Source organism: Siniperca chuatsi, linkage group LG23 (genome assembly GCF_020085105.1).
Source record: "Siniperca chuatsi isolate FFG_IHB_CAS linkage group LG23, ASM2008510v1, whole genome shotgun sequence".
NCBI classification, from domain to species: Eukaryota; Metazoa; Chordata; class Actinopteri; order Centrarchiformes; family Sinipercidae; genus Siniperca; species Siniperca chuatsi.
Window position 1 is genome coordinate 5,414,886 of NC_058064.1, and position 21,987 is coordinate 5,436,872.

Consider the following 21,987-nt stretch of genomic DNA (forward strand, 5'->3'; position numbering starts at 1 on the left):
CCTCTCCCATTGTTGTCTACTAGAAGCTGATTGGTCAGGATGCAGTAAACGTCATCGGCAATTTAAAATTTCAAACAGCTGCATTTTGTCGTGGACGAGTGTTCTCGGAGGTAACTACTACAATATTAGAGGTTTGCACCACTAAGTTAACATTGTCTGTGATTTAGTATAGCTCTAAACATACGATACTCTTAGTTATATTTGTGCATCTTGTGGGAGTTGACATAAAGACACACTGTAAATAGTAAGTTAAGCATTCTCAGTACTATTGTGCCAACGAACCTGAAGGTTTTCCTTTCCTAAAAGAGAAAAGTGATTTCACAATTGTCTATCTTTGTTGTAAGTCTAGTAAACGACGTTTTCATAGGTTTTCCTTTACAGCTGTTTTAGAGATAATGGAGGCTTTAGGAGACCGTCTAAAGGTGATGGTTAAAATCTTCAGGAGAGAATGCCACAGGGTTTTACAGTCTGAGAGGACCACCATTCATGGAGCTGATGGCATGCTGATGGTGCTGCAGCTGGCCATGGCTGAAGTTAATAAGCAGGTAACAGTTCATTCCTTTTATTCAGTTCAAAATACTTTATTCATCCCTCAAGGAGCTCTTTATGGCAAACGTTTGCAAACACAAATGCACACAAACAATTCATTCACACACATAAAACAGTCTAAAAATACAAATATCATAATGTAAGGAGGGGGTGAAATACACATGGGTCAATGGCAGTGGCAAATCCATAGCTGGCCAACAATACTAACACCACAAAGGCATATTATGTCAAAAAGTGCATTTATAAATCTATATGCAAGGTAAACCGACCACTTCTTGGACTGTGGCTATTGATAATCTCGTATGCCTTTTTGGGACTTATTCAGTATTAAGCTGTGCGAGGGATCTCTGTGTTTTGCTGATAATTTTAGAGCTGAGACTAACAACACCTTGCACAAGCGGATGTAAACCAACAAATAAAAGAAAAAGTTACATTACTTTCAATAAAAGAGGAATAATACATTAAGTTAATAAGTTGTCCGGCCGCCCTAAAACGAGCCCAGTTCACATCATCATCATGGCATAATTCAATTGAACCATCAGGCTGACTGTCATCACGTCTTTAACTGATGACATTACCACAGATTTCCGGTTGAGACCGCTCATGGCCCATTTTTGGACTGCGGGAGAAGGTCTTTCTGCTTTTGAACTGATTGGTTCCAGGCCGTCAGTAATTATCGCTGCTGCTTTCACTGTTTTCTCTCTTCCTGTGACAGCACGGCGGAGAGTTGAAAGTGGCTCTGAGTGATGTCCTGATGGCCTGGAAACACTTACTGTTAGACAAACTTCACCTGCCACCCCCCAACTTTGCACGCTTGGAGAACTATGATCTCATCCTGGAGGCATATGAATCCTTCCTGAAACGCTCCAACACTGTGGACCTGGTTGATATCCTCTGCATGTGCAAACAGCTGAGACTGGTGGATTTGGACCAAGAGGAGCCTGTGAGCCCAGTGAGCAAGAGCTGGTTGAAATCAGAGTGATGATGTTGATTGTGGATGATCAAATTGGCTACTGAGTTATAGATCAGTTGATTTATCTCTCTAATTACTTGTTTTATTCTTTCGCCAAGGTCCAGCTGTTTGAGTTCTTATCAAGCAACATGGAGGTCTCAGAGTTGCCAGACTCCTCGGTCCCGTCAACACCGTCTAGTAAAAGCAGGCCCTGCAGCTCACAGGTAGGCCAAGTCCTGCTTTCATCCACTAATAAAAGGTGCAACTTATTTCATAAATAACCATAAGAAACTCCTCTTTCCACTTTGCCCTCTACCCTTTTTTTCCCAGGAAAAGGAAATGCTTTTTCTCCCGCTAGCAATAATCCATGCATTTACTTTCCCAGTCTTCAACGTACTTCATTTCTGTCTGGAATCCATCCTTCTCTTATTGACAGGAACGCTGTATCATATCACTTAGATTTAAGAGCGCAATGTGAATTCACTTACCACAGATGTGTAAAACAACACAATGTGGGGCTGGACAAGAGCTTCTGTAACACAGTCTCTTTTCTCCACTCTTCTCTGTCACTTGTGAATTTATGAGTTTTTAGTCAAGGCTTGCTGCTGCATTACAAGCTAGAGTGATGTAATTTTTGGAGTTTAATACGGGCTGTCAGCTGCTGTTTTTAGTGGTTTTACTCTGGCAATAAAGCTGCTGTCCCTTTTTTGGTAATTTATAAACACGACTTGGACTGGCCTCAAGCCAAAGGTTTTTTACTAAAGGAATAGTTCGACATTTTGGGAAATATGATGATTCGCTTTCTGGTGGAGAATTAGATGAGAAAACCGATAATGCACTCATGTCAGTAGCTTAGCTTAGCGTAAGTGTAAAAATTACAATTTGCTGTTTCTTGTTCTTGATTTTGTTACCTTTTGGAAAGAGCCAACCTAGCTGTTTGACCTGTTTCCAGTCTTTGTGCTAAGCTAAGCTAACCAGGTACAGCCTGATACATTTTTGGGGACAGATATGAGAGTGGTGTCGGTTTTTCTCAACTAACTCTCCAACAGAATGCGAATAAGCCTATAAGGATAATGGTGTACTTTAATAATGTTTATTGTATTTATTATCAATAGGTGAAAATGGCAGTGAGAAGGGTTTTCTGCTCCTATCTGAATTTGCTTGTGAACTCCAAGAACGACATGGCCTTGGCGCTAACCCTTGATGTCCCTAGTCGCGCTCTTGGACGACAGGCATTTACCGACATAAAGCATGCTGCACACAACAACAACACTTCTCTCTTCTTGGTAAGAAACATCCACACTCAGCATGTGCCTTGGCTTTAGCAATGATGTATTCACACTTTACATCACTAGAAAATCAAAACTATGACATTAATCATCTCTGGTGCAACTTTTGGGTCTCTTTCATGCTTTTGCAGGCTGTGACATCTTTTGTGAGGGCCATCCAGCTCGGAGGGAAGGGCTACGCTCCAGCTGAGTCTGACCCACTGAGGAAACATGTCAAAGGCCTGTCGGACTTTGTCCAGTTTCTAGACAACCTGGAAGAAATACTGGGGGAGATTCCTGACCCAAGGTACACAATGCAGCTTAATCCAGGCTTCCTCTTGCTCCCTGTCTTACTGTTGCTTTTGACATAATGCCTCCCTTCTTGTGACAGAATCGGCTGTAAATGTCGGGAGGCCGGGATGTGCTCTATTCAGGACCGGACCTGTAAATTCTTGATGGATTCCAGTTCAGCATTTGAATAGAAATCAAACTTGAACTGTGGTTGTAAAAGTGTCACAGAGGTGCAATTCAAATGTTAGACAAAAGGAGTAGAAGTTAATGACTTAAAACTTAAAACAAGGAATACAAATTACTCATGTTTTTATTGTACATTATGTATTTTCATGTTTTGTAGATATCAAGCCTTTATACATTCCAGGAATATTTTGGGAAATTCCCTAATTCACTTTCTTGCAGAGAGTTAGATGAGAAGTTCAATACCACTCTCGAAGGTAAGGTAAAAAAAAAAAAAATGAAAAAGTTAAACAGAGATATAATTGTTAATGAGTTTTAGATGTGATGATAGGTGTACTTTAAAAAAAAAAAGTTTTTACTTTGGACAGAGTCTGGTTAGCTATTTCCTCTGCCTCCAGTCTTCATGCTAAGCTAAGCTAACCATCTCCTGGCTCTACCTTAATGCACAGACATGAGATTGATTTTGATCTTCTCATCTAACTCTTGGCAGGGAAGTTAATGTGTGTCCCCCCTCCCCCTCCCCAAGATTTTTAAGTAGTGTTTTATCACAATACATTCTGTTGCTACTAGACTGTAGCTTTTAGTCATTATTATTATTTATGTTGCAAGAGGATGCCCTAAAATGCATGAATGTGACCCTAACTGACACTAACAGCTTTTAAATGCACCCCATATGATTGAAATGATTGCTGGTGGAGTTACAGTAGGAGAGATGTAATGAGAGAGTCTGATGGAATAACTTTGGACAGTCTCGAGATCTATTTGTCTTTGGCCCTGGTACTACAGTACTTTGAAAGACTTCGTCATAATTTTGTCTGACATCCAGACCAGATTAGACAGCAACTCTGGATCGCCACAGGGCATGGAGAATTCTAGGAACTCATCAGGACTGGTTCGTTCTAGTGAACCGATGCCTCGTGCTAAAGCAGGAGACCATCAAGCCACTAAGAGTCAGTGCAATCTTCCTGTCTGTGGTCCAGTCAGAGACACTCAGAATTTTAAAAGGCATCTACAAGTAACTAAACAAGTTACAGTAGTAACAAACACTAAAAGGAATAGTATTTTGGGAAATACGCTTATTCGCGTTCTGGCGGAGAGTTAGACGAGAAGACTGATACCACTCTCATGTCTGTCAGTTAAATATAAAGCTGCAGCCAGTTAGCTTAGCTTAGCTTAGCATAAAGAAACAGGGGGAAACAGTTAGCCTGGCTCTGTCCACTGGTAAAAAAAAAAAAAAAAAAAAAAAATCAACCTACTAGCACCTCTAAAGCTCACTAATCAACATGTTATATCTCGTTTGTTTAATGCGTACAAAAACCAAAGTGTAAAAACAACAATTTGCCGTTTTACAGAGGGTTACGTTCCAGACCATTTCTTGGCCAGGCACAGTAATTATCTGGAGTCTCCACTTGTTGCCCAGGGTCATAAATATATGGCTTCATTTTTTTAAAAGGCTACATAATTTCAGCTGGGCACTGTAGTTTTTATCAAGCCTTCCTCAAAAAGGAGTAAATAGTGCATTTGTTGGGGACTATTTTGATTAACACACATTTGTTTGCACTTTGAGTATTAGCAGCAGCAGGATGGTGTATGTGGAATTGAGTCAAAATAAACTACAGTGTGTGTTCATGGTAATAAAGGAACACTCAGTGCAACAGTGTGGCTCATGGGCAGAGAGGAATAAGATCTATCAGGCTTTGAATACACAGACAATACTTGGTAGAAAAATCAATTCATTCTTAGTTTGGTCTTTTCATGGCATTTGTTGTCAGTAAGAAAAATATAGAATATCACCAGACTTATCCTTTAAGTTTAGAATGACTATCCTTTAAGCTTTCTGAACGGAGAAATTGAGATTGAAATAAAGTAATGAAATCTTAATGGTTACAGCAGGTTTTTTTCCCCCCATAGTTGCCACATTCTTTAATCAGGGATAAATCACTTATTTGTAGGAGCTAATCCTAAACATACCAGAACAAGCAACTTTCCATTTCAAATAATGCATCGTTTCTAAATGCTGTATTTACGTTATTGTAGTATAATACTCGTATAAACATATTTCATTCCCAGAGAAATCATCCTGAGCTGATTAGGGGAATTCAGATATTCCAAGAAAAGTTGAGCACACTTCGGTATCTGGCAGTGACTAAGGTCAAATATAGTGAAACTCGTGATTTATGACTGAGTGGGATTTTCTTTGAATTGCTTCACTTCTTCCTGCAATTCAAGTTCAGGTTAAATTCTGTTTCCTCCCTGGTGAGGCCAATTAAATTCTCTTGAATTGAATTAAATTCTAAAAGCTGAACTGAGCTCACCTCTGTATGGGGGGAGGCACCACTGGTAGGAATATTTACAGCCGAGTATATCGGCCTGGCAGACACCTGTGCACTGAATCACACCTGTGATCATAAAATCCACCTGTCCCACTGCAGCTCGTTGTTATTTCCTTCAAATCCCTGTAACGACTCCCATCTAAGCTTCTCATGATAACATTTGGATTGCTAAAGCATGTTCATCTTTGCTACATCAAAGCCTGTCTTTGTTAAAGAACTTGTTCCCTATTTGGAGCTCTTACTTTGATGAATTATCATCAAACCTCAAGCTCCACAGATCATTCTCCATACCATTACAGATTATTTTGGATGTCGAAGCATTTGGCTCCACAACAAAAGTGGTTATCAGAAATGATTTAGCCGTTCAATCATGTGAGGGTGGAGCTTTTGAGGTGAAGCTGTTGAAGGCATCCTTTGTAGCAGTCCCAGTAGCAACGTTAGCTTCACTCAGCCGAGCCATAACAACACATTGTGATGTTTGTGTAGTAGTGGATTCGAGTCTCACTGCTCTTCTGAGGGTTCTCAGTTCATGCAGGCTGATGAGAGCGCTCCACGTCTGATGAGACACTGATGAACTCAGCCAACATTTGTCTTTCAACAGGCAGTGCCTTTACGCTCTCGGTGGAGTACTGTATTTCCTCATACAAACACCTTCTGTGGAGAGTTCAGGGCCCCTTGTTCACTGAACATCTGTTTTCCCAAATGATTCTGTTACTGAGCCCCGCTCGCTCACATCAGAGCTGGGTCAGGGTTGGACCACCGCCTCTCCACCTTACTGCGATCTTTTCTAGCATGCTTTAGTGCACTTGATTGTTATAGAAACCTACAGAAGTGATATGTTGCTATGATTTTTGGACATGCAGCGCAGACAGTGTGCGAGCATGGTCAAAAACCCACCAAAACTATGAAGGGGAAAACCCTGTTTCTCTGCTGACACTCCATCGGTGAGAGCAGTGACAGTGCCCAGTGTGACTTTAACAGGGATTTGGAGCATATTTTCTGCTTCATAACTGTTAACATTGGCAAAGCTGCGTTACAGTGAAATAAAGCTCAACTGGATGTTAACACTGAAACAATTACTCTGAGCCCTTAAAGTTAGTGTCCAATTAATTGAAAGTGAAGCTGCAGTATATCTTTTGAAGACACTGAGACGAAGGCCCTGGCTTTTCTGGGTTTTCAGTTTTAGGAGAGAGTTATTCATGTTGGCAAATATTGGCTGAACTCTTGAACACTATTAATTCCATCCAGATGAAAACCTGTATGTGTGTGTGTTCTGCAGAAGAAAGAGTATTTCTTTCCAAAACAAATGCAGGTTTTTTTTTTTTTCTCTACCTACGGAACACAATACAGGTCTCTCAGCAGATGGCATTGTGACTGTGTTTGATTCTCAGTGTATGTGGAGCCAGGCTGGTGACTGCCATCAGGGCAGTGCTGGTGAGGGGACGCAGCAGTGAAGATCCAGTGTACGCTGCAGCTGAAGAGATGACAAAGGAGCTGAAGGAGAGGATCTGCCAGCTACACCAGATCCAGAAACAGACTGCTAATGGAAGCAGGACGGGGATAAGCCCTGCCAGGGTAATTTATAACCTCTGCTCTCCAGCCAGTCAGCTACAGTTTTAGCTTTTGTATCTCCTGAAATCCATACATTCACACAAAACCTACTTCATCTTCTTTAACACTCAGCTATGTTAGCTGTCAGTGCACCGATTGTAGCTGTGTTGCTTATCCTCTCTAGCCAAAGGCTTATGCAGTCAATCATGCCACTGCGTACGGAGGTCGGGACACTGTGAAGGTGCTGATGGCTCTTCTGGATGAAGAAGCTCTGACTCCTCTGTATCAGAACAAGGCAGACCTGCTGTCTGAGGACCAGTCCGTCCTCACTGGAGCTGAGGGCACCTGCATCCTCATGTTGTTCAGGTTGGCACAAATAGTCATGCAGTAAAAACTGGGATTTACCTGAAATGCCCTTTGTATTTCTAATAGGGAGCATATGTTATATAAGGTTTAATTATATTTCACGCAGATCCTCTGACTTTTCCTCTAGTGCCATCATCAGGACAAAGTTTTAGTTTGTGCAATACTTTGGTTTATGACCAAATGCTTGCAAAACTAATGACATTCCCATCAGCCTCAGCTGTACTTTGTGTTTAGTGCTAATTAGCAAATGTTAGCATGCTGACATGCTAAACCAAGATGGCGAACATGGTAAATATACCTGCGAAACATCAGCTTGTTGGAATTGCCATTGTGAGCACGTTGCCATGCTAGCATTAGCATTTTGCTCAAAGCACCGCTGTGTATAAGTACAGCCTCACAGAGCTGCTAGTATGGCTGTAGAGAAGAAGTGCTGAAATGCTTAGTCAACATTTTTTGAATTTTGAGTTATCATAAATATTACATTTTGAAGGTGTCACTTTTAGCATTCCAGTATTTTCTGACACTTAAGGACATTTTTTACTATTTCCTGAAATTGTACAGGCTAAATGATTAATTTATGAATCATACAAAATAGCCAACAGATTTACCAATAATTAATCAATTGTTAGTTGCAGCCAGCCGTGACTTAAAGCTTAATGTGGTAACTTGCCACAATTGTGGCTCCTTGGACAGAAGGTCAAAATCTGCAATAACAGTCTTACCAAGCGTGTTCTGCCTGAAGCTCATCTATCACAGTGGATTGAGAAATACATGCAGTATGGTTATAATATTGTTTTTACCGCTCTTTTCATTATGGACAAAAAAATCACCTCCTGTGTTGCATCACAACGTAGCATTAGTGTATTGTTTGTATACCATAAATTGGAACAGTCGATTCTGATGGATCTTAAATCATTCAGGAGGCAAGTACAACTTTGGTAAATTAAAAGTTAATATTTTACTATGAAAAAGACATCTCACAGAGCTTTGAATTAGATTTGACCATGTTCACTACCACATGATTCAGTCAGGGAGTCAGAGTGGGAAACCCCCTGAAATTGCATTTAAGACCATCATGAGACTCTACAACTCTCCACTGAAACCATATGGAGGAAAATGCTCCCACACCACACTGGAACAATTTCTCTGAAATAAAAATAATAACATAAAAAATAGCCACTGGCTGTGTTCTGGGGTGACCTACATTATGTCTGAGTTGGTTGACATTGAATGGCTGATATTCAATTTGCTGCAAAAGCACAACATCACCACAGTCTGACATTAGTGTAAACATCTTTTACATGTTGTGTAAAGCTGCAATAAGTGTTTTTATGAAGCAGTGGGTCGATTTCTTGGTTAGTGTGACCATGTAACCTCCTAGCTTTTCTAATTTATAAACCTCTTGTCTTTGCCTCTCGTTGTGGCTCGCCCCTCAGATCCCCTGAAGTGTCTACTGGATGTTCTCCAGAACCTCTAAGGAACCGAGTCCAGAGCCGGCTAGACCTGCTCAAACCCAAGGTAACGTGGGCCCCTTTATCCAAGAGCCCCAAATCCAAACCATCAGTTACTTCAAATTGAATCAGATGTACAAACATTGAAAATAATGTCTTTACATCCTGTAATTTCTCCCTGGTATTATATTATTTATTTTCTTAGCTGAAGCTCACATCTTAACTGACTTCCACCGTTCCCGTTTTCACAGCTGTGTTTTAGCTCTTAGTGTTGGTTTGAGGGTGCTGTTTAAATCCATGGCATAAAACGACTTATTCGTGGGGATTTCAAACCATTAACCAGTCCTGATGATAAGTTATCCTATTGTTAGGGCTCAGGTCCATTTGCTTACAGTGCACAATATAACATACTGTATATCTGATATCGTTACCTCTTCCTGGCTGTGAGCTCAGCTGATCTGTCTTTTTACCTTGATGTTTTCTGGGGTCAGCGTGGAAGAATCTGTCACATTATGTGAATAGAGCGTTTGTTACCAACAAGACTTTACTGTTTGTGTGCTTTTGTTGTTGCAATTTAGTCTGTCAAGTAAACAGGATTATTTCATCAGACTCTTGATTTAGCACTCAGTTATCATAACATACACCCAGCGGTGGAAAGTAACTTAGTACCTTTTACTCAGTACAGTACTTAAGTTCCATTTTAAGGTACATGTACTTAAACTTCTACTCCACCATATAGCCTGACCTATACTGGATTTTTGAGGTCGAAACCTATTACTTTTTTTAAATGTAAACAAACCTTTGTTCCTTTTTTTTTTCTTACTTATGACCAAGAAACATACTAAGCGGGACAATAAGAAACTGCAGTACAGAAATATGAGGTAATTTAGAAACAGTGTTTCCATTACATAACATGACACTTTCTAATCTCCAACAGTGGTGGAGTTGCATGGTGGGTAATGTAGGAGCCAGGTTTTGACAAGGAGAAAGAATGTGTGGAATAAAAAAGACAATATCTCTGGTTCTGCTGCATCAATTTTGATCATCTTTTTTTAAAGAGTCTGTCAAGAGTCCCACAATGTTATGAGTGCAATGCTAAATCAATGGAATATTCTTTAAGGCATTCGTACCAAGATTTTGTTTTACGTTATGTGTTTTTAAAAATGACTTGATCATCATAATCAGGGTTTTTTTAACTCCCAAATATCAACATCAGTATTGGCTTCAAAAATCCAGTATTTATCGGGCTATTCCAGCTACAACATGATGCTGCTTACTAGTGCTGACCGCTAATCGTATTTTCATCGTCATCGTGATATGAACATTTGCAATAAACACATCGCAAAAGACTGCCTGAAATGCGATGAATGAAAGAAAAATCATTAAATTTAGGGATGGGTACCGAAACGAAGTATGTATGTAGTCTAACTGTTTAACTTAGTTTGCCACGAATCTTAAAATTTGGCAGATAGAAACTTACTGCTGGCTGAGACAAACCAGCCCCTCCTCCCTCTACTAACGGTAACTTACCTGCAGGTGAGTCACAGCAGCAGCAGAGGGAGGAGGACAGGAGGAAGGACTGATGTCTGTGTTCATTCTTTCTAAACTTCACTCAGTATTTTGATGTATATGTTTTAGTATATATGATTTATTTTATTAACATTTTAGATTTGATATTTTTGAGTTTATATAGTGACTTTGCTGTTGCTGCTCTACAAACAATATTTAGTTATATTTAAAATATTTAATTCTAATCCTGTTCTGAATTTAAAGACAACCAGGCTGAAATAGGAACTGTAAAGGTAATTTGCACACTTCATATACATACAAGTCATATTGTTATTGCAATATTGAACAAAGTTATCGCACATTGCAGATCTTCCTCATATTGTGTAAGTCTACTGCTTACATGCTAATGCATCAGTTATAATAAACCAATTATATAATATTGATAATATCACTTTAAAAGGCGTCATTCTGCACCCTAATGAGTACTTTTATTTTTGATACCTTCATACATGTTGCTGATGATACTTTTACTGGAGTCAAATTTTTAATGCAGGACTTCTACTTGTAACTGAATATTTTTACGGTGTGATATTGCAACCTTTACGAGTACCTTTCCACCCCTGCATACACTACACAATTGCTGAGTCACCCAAAAAACACTGACAAGACCAGCTTTAGATTTTAAGGTAGGACTGATCTTTTAACATGAAGTAGCTCTGTGTGAACTCCTTTTGAACATGTATGCTAAACACATTTTATGAAATGGCTCTTTTATTTGATTGCGCTAGCAGATGTCATTTTAGCTCCCCACAATCTGGCTGCCTTCCTGTTTGAGTGCGCTGTAATGGTCCCTGGGCAGCTCACCGCTTCCTGAACTCGGTGAGCGGAAGCTTTCTGCATCAATTTCACTTTGAAGATGCCATATCAGTCGCGTAATTCGACTAGCAAGGGAAACTTGAAAGGTTATTGTTTCCTGTTGTCTGCTGAATGACTTTATCCCAGACTTCTCCAGCGGTTTCATCATGCACTGACGTCAACTGGCACACACAGAGATGGACAGATTTAGTTTCTGCTTTTGGGACGCTTCCAAATCTCTTTGTCGGTGCCACAGATGATCCAAACATAGAAAAATCTTAACTAAAACTCCAATTTACTGTTGCTCTTCTGTGACGTCAGTAATGATGATTGTGAAAAGATGCTTTTGATTACATGATAATACTACATTTGTTTTGTTTTTCTTTAATTCAGAATGATTGTCTCTGATGGTGATAATAGTCACAGTGCACTGTTATTCGCTCTCACTTTTATCACCTGCGTGAGAGAACACATGTTAAAACATAAAGCTGTAGAAATTGCTTGCACCTGCTTTTGGAAGTACTATCAGGAATGTCTTGGTCAGGTGTCTCCAGCGTTGTGTCAGGCGGTGTGCAGAGGTTATTTCAGGACAGCCATCTTCAGAGGAATGAGGGCCGTCTGGCCACACAGTGCCACGTTGGGCTTCCACCTGTTGTAATTGGATTAGATGTTCTCCGTCAGTCATAGTTTGGCCGTGTTCACTCTTCCATCCCCTCCCATTGTTTCAGGTTCGTTTCAGATATGTTTTATTAGCATGCAACCAGGGCAGCATACATTTTTAGCTCCTTTATTGAAGTGTACCTCATTCTTAGGGTCACTGTTGTTTTAGGTGCTCTTTTAAGAAGTTCTTTTGAAAAGCACAAAGGCTTTGATCCCTTTGTGCTTTACGGACCCACCCAGCTTTGCTCGCTGTATTTTTCCCTCAGATTTCGCCTCCCTCCTGTGGCCCACTGGCCTGAAGGGTGAAATCCTTGGATTGTAATAATCCCAAGCAGGCGTAGATCAAACAGTGGATGAAAAAGCTGTGGATCTGTGTTCCCCAGGGCCAGGATTGTAGTATTCAGTATCATTCACTTTGTTCTAACTAACTAGGCTGTCCAAAAAGGCCTTTTAATGAGGTGCTGCTCTACTATCTTAGACATGTAATTGTGATAAGATTGAAAAAAACTATTTCTCCTGTTTTTAAAGTGGTATAAAGTTGGGTTAATGGAGTGGTTCCTAACCCAGTCCTCAAGTTATCCTGTACTGCAATGTTTTTGTTCCAGCTCTACTCTTGCACACCTGATCTAATTAAGGTCTTAATGCTGACTGGTTGAGCAGCAGAAACAGATCTACCTGAACAGGGCAGGCATGAAAGTGTGTGGCCCTTAATTGGATCAGGTGTGCAAGAGTAGAGCTCGAACAAAAACATGCAACATAGGGGAACCTGAGGACTGGGTTGAGAACCACTGGGCTAATGAATGATTCGTCAACCTTTTATCAGTGACTAAGGAAATCGTCCTCCTTTCTTCTTGCGAGCACTTGTTCTTGAAATTATAAAAAGTGTGTGTTTCAAAACACTAAGGTAAAAGCCAGCAATCTTGGCCGCCAGCCCTTAGTCATTGATACTGATCAACAATGTCACCATTGAAATTTTTGGATAACTAAACTCAACTCTGGAACAGATACTTGTGGTTCCTAGAGGATGACTCCTCGTGATTTGGGGATCCCCTGACTTTTCATGTAGCGCCACTAGCAGGTTTGCATTTGTGATTATTAGTGAACTGTCTTGACAACTATTGGATGGATTGCTAAACTAAGATGGTGACCATAGGAAACATTGTGCCTGTTAAACAACATGTTATCATTGTCGTTGTAAGCATGTTCCCATGCTAGGATTAGCATTTAGGTCAAAGCACTGCTGTGACTAAGTGCAGCTAGCATGGCTGTGCATTGTGCATTTGGCGCTCCCTCGCTCCCTTCTTGAGCAGTTGAAAATGTGCAGGAGTGGAACAGCACTTTTTGAAATTTGAGTGAGGGTTTATACTGGAAACCTAGGCCACATACCCTGAGTCATTGATACTGTTCATCAACCATGTCACCATATCATATCAGCTGGATTAAAGGTTTTTGTGTTGTTGTTTTTTTTGCTGTTTATTCCAGGCCAAAGAGGTCATTCGATCCCAGTTTGCGTGCACATACAAGGATGAAGAACTGCCACTCAACCGTGTGCTGGAGTTCCCCAGCACCAGCCAGGTCCCTACCTGTGTGCACCCAGCACCCAAACACAAAACCATTCCAGCTGTGGATGAGGAGTGCAGCTCGGTTGTGGAGGAGACAACCACAGGTACAGATTCAACCTTTATTTTATCATTCCTACAAATGTGCTCCACTGCATGTGGAGAAAAGCTTCAAAATGTCAACACAAGTGGTGCAGCGTTCTCTTTTTGCTAGGATAGATTTCTGTTTCCTCTGACGCCACACAGCTGGACTGAGGCCCAGGCACACCTTCTCAGCTCCAGCCTTGAACCCTTCCCAGCCCCAGCCTTGGGACTGGTACTTAACCATCAGCCGTTAAATGAATCCCCATTCTATAAAACCTGCTCACACCCACATCTGTAGTAAAAACAAAAAAGCACACACACACACAGACTTTTTGCCTATTTCCCCTTCTGTCTTTTGTTCCGTGGGAATTCAGGCTTAGCTCCATCAGGTTACATGACAAATGTTAAATTTCAACTTCATAGAATAAACACACTGCCTGCTTCGACTAGCAGCTAACGTCAGCAATTTCGTCACAACATTTTCCTTTTTATTATTTTTTTTCTACCAGGTTGTCACACTTACTTTTGCTTTGTTTCAATCTTTCCAGCAAAGCCTACCTCTGAATGTCCAAATAAGGAGCAGAGTGGTGTGCAGTGGGGGGCTGCTCTCGGTCAAAGGAGTGGAAATGCCCAAAACAGAGGTGCAGGCCTGAGCAACAGAAAGAAAACTGGCATTCAGATGCAGCGCAAGGGCAACAAGAGGAAGCAGGTGGATTCTGACCAACATGGAGGATCAGAGAATGAGCCTCCACAGAAGAAACAGCCCACTAGTGTCTCAGTCAAAATGCCTGGCAAGAACGTCTGCAAGGCCTCGAGTAAGAAGAAGCTGATAGCTGGGCAGGGAAAGCTAACCAGCTTCTTCAGAGTCTAATGATCGTTTGTACTGGTTTCATGATGGTGCAGTGGATGGACTTACTGTCAAATGGCGTTCATACAAAGTAGCTGAGTGTTGTTTAGTTGTTTTCTCTCACTGGCAAATCTTGTGTAGTATGCGAACGTTCCAATTAAGGCTGCAATTAATTTTTATTTTCAGTCTCAGTTCATCTGTTGACTATTTTAATTAATTGATTGAATGAATAGTTTTTGTGAAATACCCGCATTTTCATACTTCGAGAGTTCGATAAGAAGATCGATACCACTCTCACATCTGTACGCTAAATATGAAACTAGAGATAGCAGGCAATTAGCTTATTTTAGCATAAAGCATAAGGAGACAGCTTGCCTGGAACTGCTAAACAAGATATAACAAGTTATTTAGTACAATTTAGAGGTGTTGGTACGCTGATTTTACAACTTTGGACAGAGTCAGGCAAACCAATTCCAATTTCTATGCTAAAATTAGCTAACTGGCTGATAGCAGGAGATTCATATTTAGTGTACAGATCTGTTTTTGTATTGATTAAACAAACAAGATATAATGTGTTAGTGAGCTTTAGAGAATCTGGTAGGGGGATTTTGTTACCTTTTTAAACAGAGCCAGGATAACTGTTTCCCCTGATTTCCTATCTTTATGCTAAGCTAAGCTAATCCCCTGGTGGCTGTAGCTTTGTATGCAGTCTACACACATGAGTGGTATCATTCATCTCTTTTAACTCTCAGCATGTCAGATAGTGGATGAAAAGCACAAAATCTTACATCATACATTTGAGAAGCAGGAACCAGCAAATGTTTGGCATTTTTGTTTTAAAAATATGTAAACTGTGAATAAGCATATCAAAATTATTGCTGATTAATTTTCTGTTGATTAACTTGGCAATTATTTGTTTCCACTAGTTTACATGGCATTTTTAGCAGTGTAGAAAATGTGGGTGGCTGCAACATGCATAGATCAATTTGCTAGCAGATCATTGGGAGTCTGGATTTGGCCAGTACACTTTCTTTCATCAAGACACACAGCCAATAAGCCCCACTTTGCACTTAATCACTGCATGCAATGCATTTAATCACTAGATGTATAGTTAAATTATTTAACCTGTAAAATTCAACAATGAAATCAACTCTGTAAATATGATGCAGACTTTTCCTTTTTAATAAACTTTTATTTTGTTTCATATTTTTGAGCACTCATTTTCTACAAGGAAATGCATTTCTGTGTAACACACATAAAGAAGACATTTTTACAGCACATTCAAGGGAACGCAGCAGCACAGAGGAAACATTTATGCTTCCCAGCAGGGTCGGTACACTCTTCCTATCATACATCGCAGCACTAGAAGAAGGAAAAAATACTTGCATTAGTATATGAACCTCAAGAAATTTGAAATGGTCCTGTATGATATTAGAATCAACTTTATTGGTATGTTGATACATGCTTGAGAAAATCAAAACTGGAAGCTTTTAGTCAACATTTTTTAACCTCAATAAAGAAAAATTGGTTTGCAGTTACTTACTGTCCAGGTCTGTGTCTCTGCGCTCATTTTTCAAACCCTGCTCGGCAGGAGTGTGTCTCAAGCTTCGGCCCGAAGGCAGAGGAAGACTCTGGGTGAAGGCCGGGTCCAGGCCACGAATACTGTGTCCTTTCAGCCTCATGTCCTGAAACACAGTATTGATCAGTGATTTACATGTGACACCGTAAGCCCACACACATTTCCATACTGCAGGATCTGAACTCTGGATCGTCAAGGTACAGCAAATTTGCAACAGCTTTCAAAGATTGTCTATTTCACTTGCAGCACAGGTGTTGGATCTGTCTTTACCAGCTGATCCAAGCCACAGGAACCCCAAATGGAAGAAATATGTTTCCCCGTTTTTACTACATCACAGTGGCCTGTTTTCTTCCACTGCTCCAGTTCACCCAGATGGCTTTGTTCTCTCAATCATGGCTGCCTGTTCCCCATTACCACAGAGATAACCACCATGTTCATGACACACAAGAGACGCAGCCACCAGATAAACTCTACACATCACAGCCAAACAGCACAGTTATATCATCATTCTTCCCACTGTGATTCCAATAAATCTTTATAGGCTTGTGATCATTTGACCTTTTCAGCTAATAGTATTTCCCGGTTTTCCAACGGTGCCGTAAAAGATTTTCATAGATGTGTATGAAATATTGACTTAACAGTAGACACAAGGACGGTGACCAATTGAAAGGGGTAAAATGTTCAGACACAGGATGGAGATAATGTGCTCTTTGTTGTTGTTGAACTATGGTTAGCTGCGGTTGTTTATAGAAAGAAATCTCATTAAATGAATAGTTATGATGCATGACTGTCATTGGCAGAGTTCAATGACTGCAAACAGAGACTAGCCAGATACATTTATTTGGGATGAATTGACTAAGAATAATCCAAATAGCTGGTAATCTTGGATTGCATTAATTTGTTGTTGAGCTTTAATGGATTCGTTCATCCAATTAACAAAAAAAGATGCTCACAGCATTGTAAAATAAAAGAAAATTTTGGGTACCCAGGACACTTGTGTCTGGATGGAGAAGTGTCTGTTGAATTTTTTTAAATGCTGTGACCACCGCCAGTGAAATTCCATTTACTTCCATTGTATTGGGGTAGAAGCAGAAATTTAAGACATGGTTATCTGGACAAACTAAACTAAAACTATCTGCATGGCTAGATACAATTAGAGGCTTGTGAGAAAATATGTTTGTTTTTGACATTTGGGTGAATGGTACCACTTTCTAATAAGTCGCCTTTTAAGTTGTAACTAATGGTGTTATAGTGGTTAATAAATCATTTAGTAATGGTTTATAATTCAGTTATAAGCCAATAATAAGAAACACATTTGGGTTGCCAGGTTGTGAAAAGCATACGCAGATGAACTAAAGAGCTAAACTGATTTTTCATAACCCTTTAAACAGCTTAAAACTTTGAAGAGTCATCAACAATTGCAATGTGACACTTACTGAGATGATAATGATTTTAGGGTTTCCATCTTCATCCCTCACGTTCAGCACACGGCTTCGTCTGTACGCAGGGGGAAACACAGCGGGCTCAGTCATGGGCTCGTTCCCCAGTAACAAACCCAAGCCATCTTGCTCTGTTACGCCGTCTTCTACTTTGGTTGCAGGCATAGCTACGGTGACCAAGTGGCTGCTCAGCTCAGAGAACAGCACTAGAGTATACAGAACAGAGTAAACAGACATCATGGTATCTACAATATTTAGTTCTACAGTCTTTGACTGATCTTCTCTTGCCCATTGACAGTTGTGACCGGGCTCTCAGCCGTCTTATATATTCAGTGAGAGAGCATGTTGCTTACACCTTAAAATTGTTAAATGTAAAAAAGCATCATGTCTCCTGCAGATGTGCATCCATCTTAAAGGCCGAAGGTTACAGGAAGTTTAAAGGTCACAGCAAATGTGCTGCAATTCCATTAATAGATGCTCCTTCATAAAGAAAAAGGTGAATAGCTCTATTTTGTCTGTTTAGAGCTGTGATTAATTCAAATGGATAAAAAGGTGAAACATGGAGGACTGTAATTTCCACCAAGAGGCAAGAAGGCTCAGAGAAGGTCAAAGGGCAGGAATTAATTGTGGATCTTTTCCTTCAAAATCCACATGCTGAAATGAACCCAGCAGGTGAGAGGACAGAGACTGACTGCTCCGCATGAAAGACAACCATTGAGTGGTCATAGTGAGTCATTTTCTCTGAAAGGCATCAGTGTCTGCACATGGCTGAGAAAAATCCTATAATGGAGGTCAGTTACATGAATGAAAACCTCCAAACTGTCTCGACAACAGGCTACTACAGAAAATGATGATGAGCAATTTTAAAGGAATAGTTTGACATTTTGGGAAATAGGTTTATTCACTTTCTTGCTGAGCGATAGATGAGAAGATCGATACCACTTCTATATCTGTGCGCTAAATATGAAGCCAAAGCCAGGAGACGGTTTGCTTAGCTTAGCATAAAGACTGGAAACAGGGGGACACAGCTAGCTGTCCAAAGGTAAAAAATCTGCCTACCGGGACCTTTAAAGCTCACTAATTAACACGTTATATCTCGTTTGTAACTTCCTGGAGGATTGTCAGTGGAGTCACTGCGCCCAGCCAAGAAACAGTCATACAAGGCACATAACCCTCATAAAACCACGTCTCGTTTTTATTAGCCATGCTAGCAATGTGACTCTATGGATGGCAATGTAGGTCTGTAGGTTGGTCCACCTCTTTGGATGAGACTGAAATATCTCAACAACTACTCGATGGACTGCCATGAAATTTTGTAATGACATTCATAATTCCCAGAGGATGAATCCTACTGACTTTGGTGATCCGCTGACTTATTCTCTAGTGCCACCATGAGGTTGACATTTGTAGTTTTGAGTAAAATGTCTCAACAACTATTGGACGGATTGTCACAAAATTTGATAGACATTCATGCCCCCTCAGGATGAACTGAAAAAACTTTGTTGATCCCTTAACATTTCATCTAGCGCCATCATCAGGTCAAAATTTCAATTTGTCCAATACTTTAGTTTATTACCCAATACCTGCAAAACTAATGACGTTCCCATCAGTGCCATTAGTACTAATTAGCAAATGTTAGCATGCTAACATGCTAAACTAAGATGTGAATGTGGTAACACCTGCTTAACATCAGCATGTTAGCATTGTCATTGTCAGCATTTTTAGCATGCTGACGTTAGCATTTATCTCAAAGCATGTATAAGCAAGTATGGCCTCACATAGCTGCTAGCATGACTAATCTCTTGGTAATTTTACATTTCTACGCAACAAACACGACATAATGTGTTAATAGTGAGCTTTAGAGATGCTGGCAGGTTTTGTTACCTTTAAACAGTATTTCCAGTCTTTATGCAATACTAAGGTAACAGGCTGATGGATGTAACCTCATATTTAGTTTATAGATATGAGAGTGATATCAATCTTCTCATTTAACTCTTGACAAGAAAGCGTATAAATGTACTTCCCAAAATCTCCAACTATTCATTTAAAGGAGAATTTGCTATGCTACAGCTCTGTGATCAAGTCTTGGGACTGGGAGCATTTGATCGACAGGCACCCACACCAAGGTGGCAATCAGCTGATGATAAAAGGCTGAGGCAAGCAAAAACCAAAGGGCCTTCATGTTGACATATCTCCTCACAGGCTTCTTCTCAGCTCAAAAGGCTTACCTTATTAACATCACAGGAGCCGTAGCACAGAGGATGGAGAACCAGGACATGAATAATAGCTATTGAACTCAGCTGAAGTGATTTTACTTGGAGCGGTCCGCCTTTATTTTGTAAGTATTATTGTTGGAGGGCGAGGACTTCTACTAAAGGACTGAACTTGTCCACAGGGGCACGGCCGTTCCAGCAGAAGCACAACTGAACTTGTGAGCTTCATGCTCTGTTGTTGTAACCTTTCTTGCTCTTTCGCTCTTTCTGATAATCTCCCACTCACTTTTCACATATTTCTCCTGATATAGGCTGTATTAATGTACTGATATTGACAGTAGACACACTGCAAATCAAATCAAAGTCCACCTGATCCAAAACTTCTGGGCTCTATCAGCTTCCTTGGCACTTACTGAGAAGATTCAACGAACTCTGAGCTGTGGTGAAGGTCTTTTATCTGGTAACTGTGATTTTTTCCCTGGTCTGAATTTCTAAGAAATCATTACCATAATTCTCTAACAAAGAACATTAGCAAAAAAGCCAAGAGTCAAATAATCTTATGAGGACCAGATGTGATTCGGTGGGTATCCATGAACATTATTTACAAAATCTTTATGTTTCCACAACACAGCTCGTCAAATCTTCAACCGATGCCAGTAAAGTTTATTTAACTACTGGCTGTGCTGTCGCTGATTTACAGTTGGTCCTGTATGTAAGCAGTCGTAATTGCGTCCAGATTTGATTCGGCCTCGTGCATGGTTTAAATTTTAAACGCGAGGAAGCTGCAGAGTAGTTTTTTCATCAGCTCTGTCAGCTGCTTGCATCACCTGTCAGTTGCCGGTGCTGTATTTCAATCACACCGCCTACAGCTTTGTGCGTAGAGACCTCAGAAGTCTGGGCCCTATGACATCAGTAGCAGCATTGTTTTATAATCCTCTGGGGGCCAACACATTATTTCCTCGTTCTGTATTAAAACACTGCCTTTCATCACCGACACTTGTCTTCTAATAGAAAATATAAAGGAAAGAAAAAACAAACACTGTTGCAGCAGAGGGGAAGCAGGGAAATGTGATGCACTGATGCTCCATGCGTGATGTTTGATAACTGTGTGTTTGTGCTGCAGAGACTTGAGTTGTGCCAGAGGCCGGCGTGCTGCATTCAGCAGAGATGCGGGTGCAAAAGGGGGGGACCGCATTTTGGGCAGGATTTTTTTGTTGCCCAGAGAACAGACCATGGTTTCCTGGAACAATGCAGCTGATGAGAGTCTCTCCAAGGAAAATAAGGCTCTGACATCATGGGTTCTTAAAGCACACAGCTGAGCCAACACTCTCTCCTGCTATAATCAAGCCTCAGTGAATTTCCACTGTCGACTGAAATGGTTTAGACACTTTTTTAAAAACTTTTTTAACATTTTTTTTTTTTTTTTTTTTTTACACATGCTTTAATCTAACTGCTAACATTCCCGTTGTAGTGCGAGGCTCACAGTGCACTTGCTGGATTCTTGTATCTCTATTTCCTTTTACATCTGGCCTTGGCTCACAATAACAATAAAATGTGACACAAGGCTACTTGTAAATTTGTCATGATCAACTCATCACTAGCCAAGATTGGATGCTAGCCTCAGGATATGAGGATATTTGGGATTAGAGACAACAAATGCTGAGTTGACAGCAGCAGGAGCAAAAGTTAAACCCAGCAAAGAGAAATCCTGTGTGTCCTATTGGAAAAGAAATGAATGGTTAAAGACTGATGAAGCCTTACAACCACTTTTCCTGTAAAACAACCAGCAGAATAAGTAGTAAAATTGGTGAGTGTAGTAAAACAGACCACAAGGTCATTCAAAAGACAATTGTGTGCTTAAGATGAGGAGTTGAAGAGTGTGGAGATATTGTGTTTCAGGGCTCAGTCCAAAATCTGTGTCCTTAGATGCACTGGATCCTGATTGCATGCAGATCAATGGGAATGGATTGTGTTCTTTCCAGAACCATCCTGGTTCTTGAGGTTATTCAAACATCTTCGTGCTGCACTCCTTGAGTCACCGTGTAATCCAAAATTAGCACATATAAGAGGATAAACAGAGCATTTTCAAGACATCCTGACGTTTGTATTTGAGAATAATTGGATGGATGATACTGTATATCCGTATTCACTTTGAAAGTTGGCTTATTTGTTATGGCTTGGTCACTGCCCAGGCCTCCCTGCACACAATTTCTCTCTGATTTATTTGAACTCTAAATCTTGCAAGCTTGCAGCCTGCAATTGGACCATTAGGGTGAGATAATTGATTCTGTATTAGTC

General features: G+C 40.4%; 2 protein-coding genes across 8 annotated transcripts in view; one reads left to right on the top strand and one right to left on the bottom strand.

Annotated features, from left to right (window-relative positions):
- nup37 (nucleoporin 37) overlaps positions 1–17,759 on the bottom strand; it is a 31,800-nt gene extending 14,041 nt beyond the window's left edge. Inside the window, exons 1-2 of the mRNA XM_044186005.1 lie at positions 17,474–17,759; positions 16,002–16,143 (exon numbers count right to left, since the gene is read on the bottom strand). Coding sequence (XP_044041940.1) covers positions 16,002–16,143; positions 17,474–17,716 — 385 coding nt within the window. The 5' untranslated portion in view covers positions 17,717–17,759. The remainder of the gene's footprint in view (positions 1–16,001; positions 16,144–17,473) is intronic.
- LOC122871196 (PARP1 binding protein) lies at positions 6–15,664 on the top strand. 7 transcript variants are annotated; one of them, XM_044185995.1, is made up of 11 exons: positions 6–110; positions 382–545; positions 1,265–1,501; positions 1,621–1,725; positions 2,617–2,787; positions 2,922–3,076; positions 6,968–7,151; positions 7,312–7,493; positions 8,930–9,011; positions 13,451–13,634; positions 14,160–15,664. In XM_044185995.1, the coding sequence occupies exons 2-11, from the start codon at positions 396–398 to the stop codon at positions 14,480–14,482; spliced, it is 1,773 nt and encodes a 590-aa protein (XP_044041930.1). In that variant the 5' UTR covers positions 6–110; positions 382–395; the 3' UTR covers positions 14,483–15,664. The 7 variants fall into 7 exon arrangements, with proteins under 7 accessions (XP_044041930.1, XP_044041928.1, XP_044041929.1 ...); XM_044185993.1 differs by having other exon boundaries at positions 7–131; XM_044185994.1 differs by having other exon boundaries at positions 7–131; positions 1,265–1,492.
- Positions 17,760–21,987: the final 4,228 nt, after the last annotated feature.

Bases quoted from the DNA above. Each gene is read 5' to 3' on its own strand.
- LOC122871196 (XM_044185995.1), top strand. From the start codon at position 396: ATGGAGGCTTTAGGAGACCGTCTAAAGGTGATGGTTAAAATCTTCAGG. The intron at 1,502-1,620 runs GTGAGCAAGAGC...TCTTTCGCCAAG, and splicing joins AAGAGGAGCCTGTGAGCCCA to GTCCAGCTGTTTGAGTTCTT. The intron at 13,635-14,159 runs GTACAGATTCAA...CAATCTTTCCAG, and splicing joins TGTGGAGGAGACAACCACAG to CAAAGCCTACCTCTGAATGT.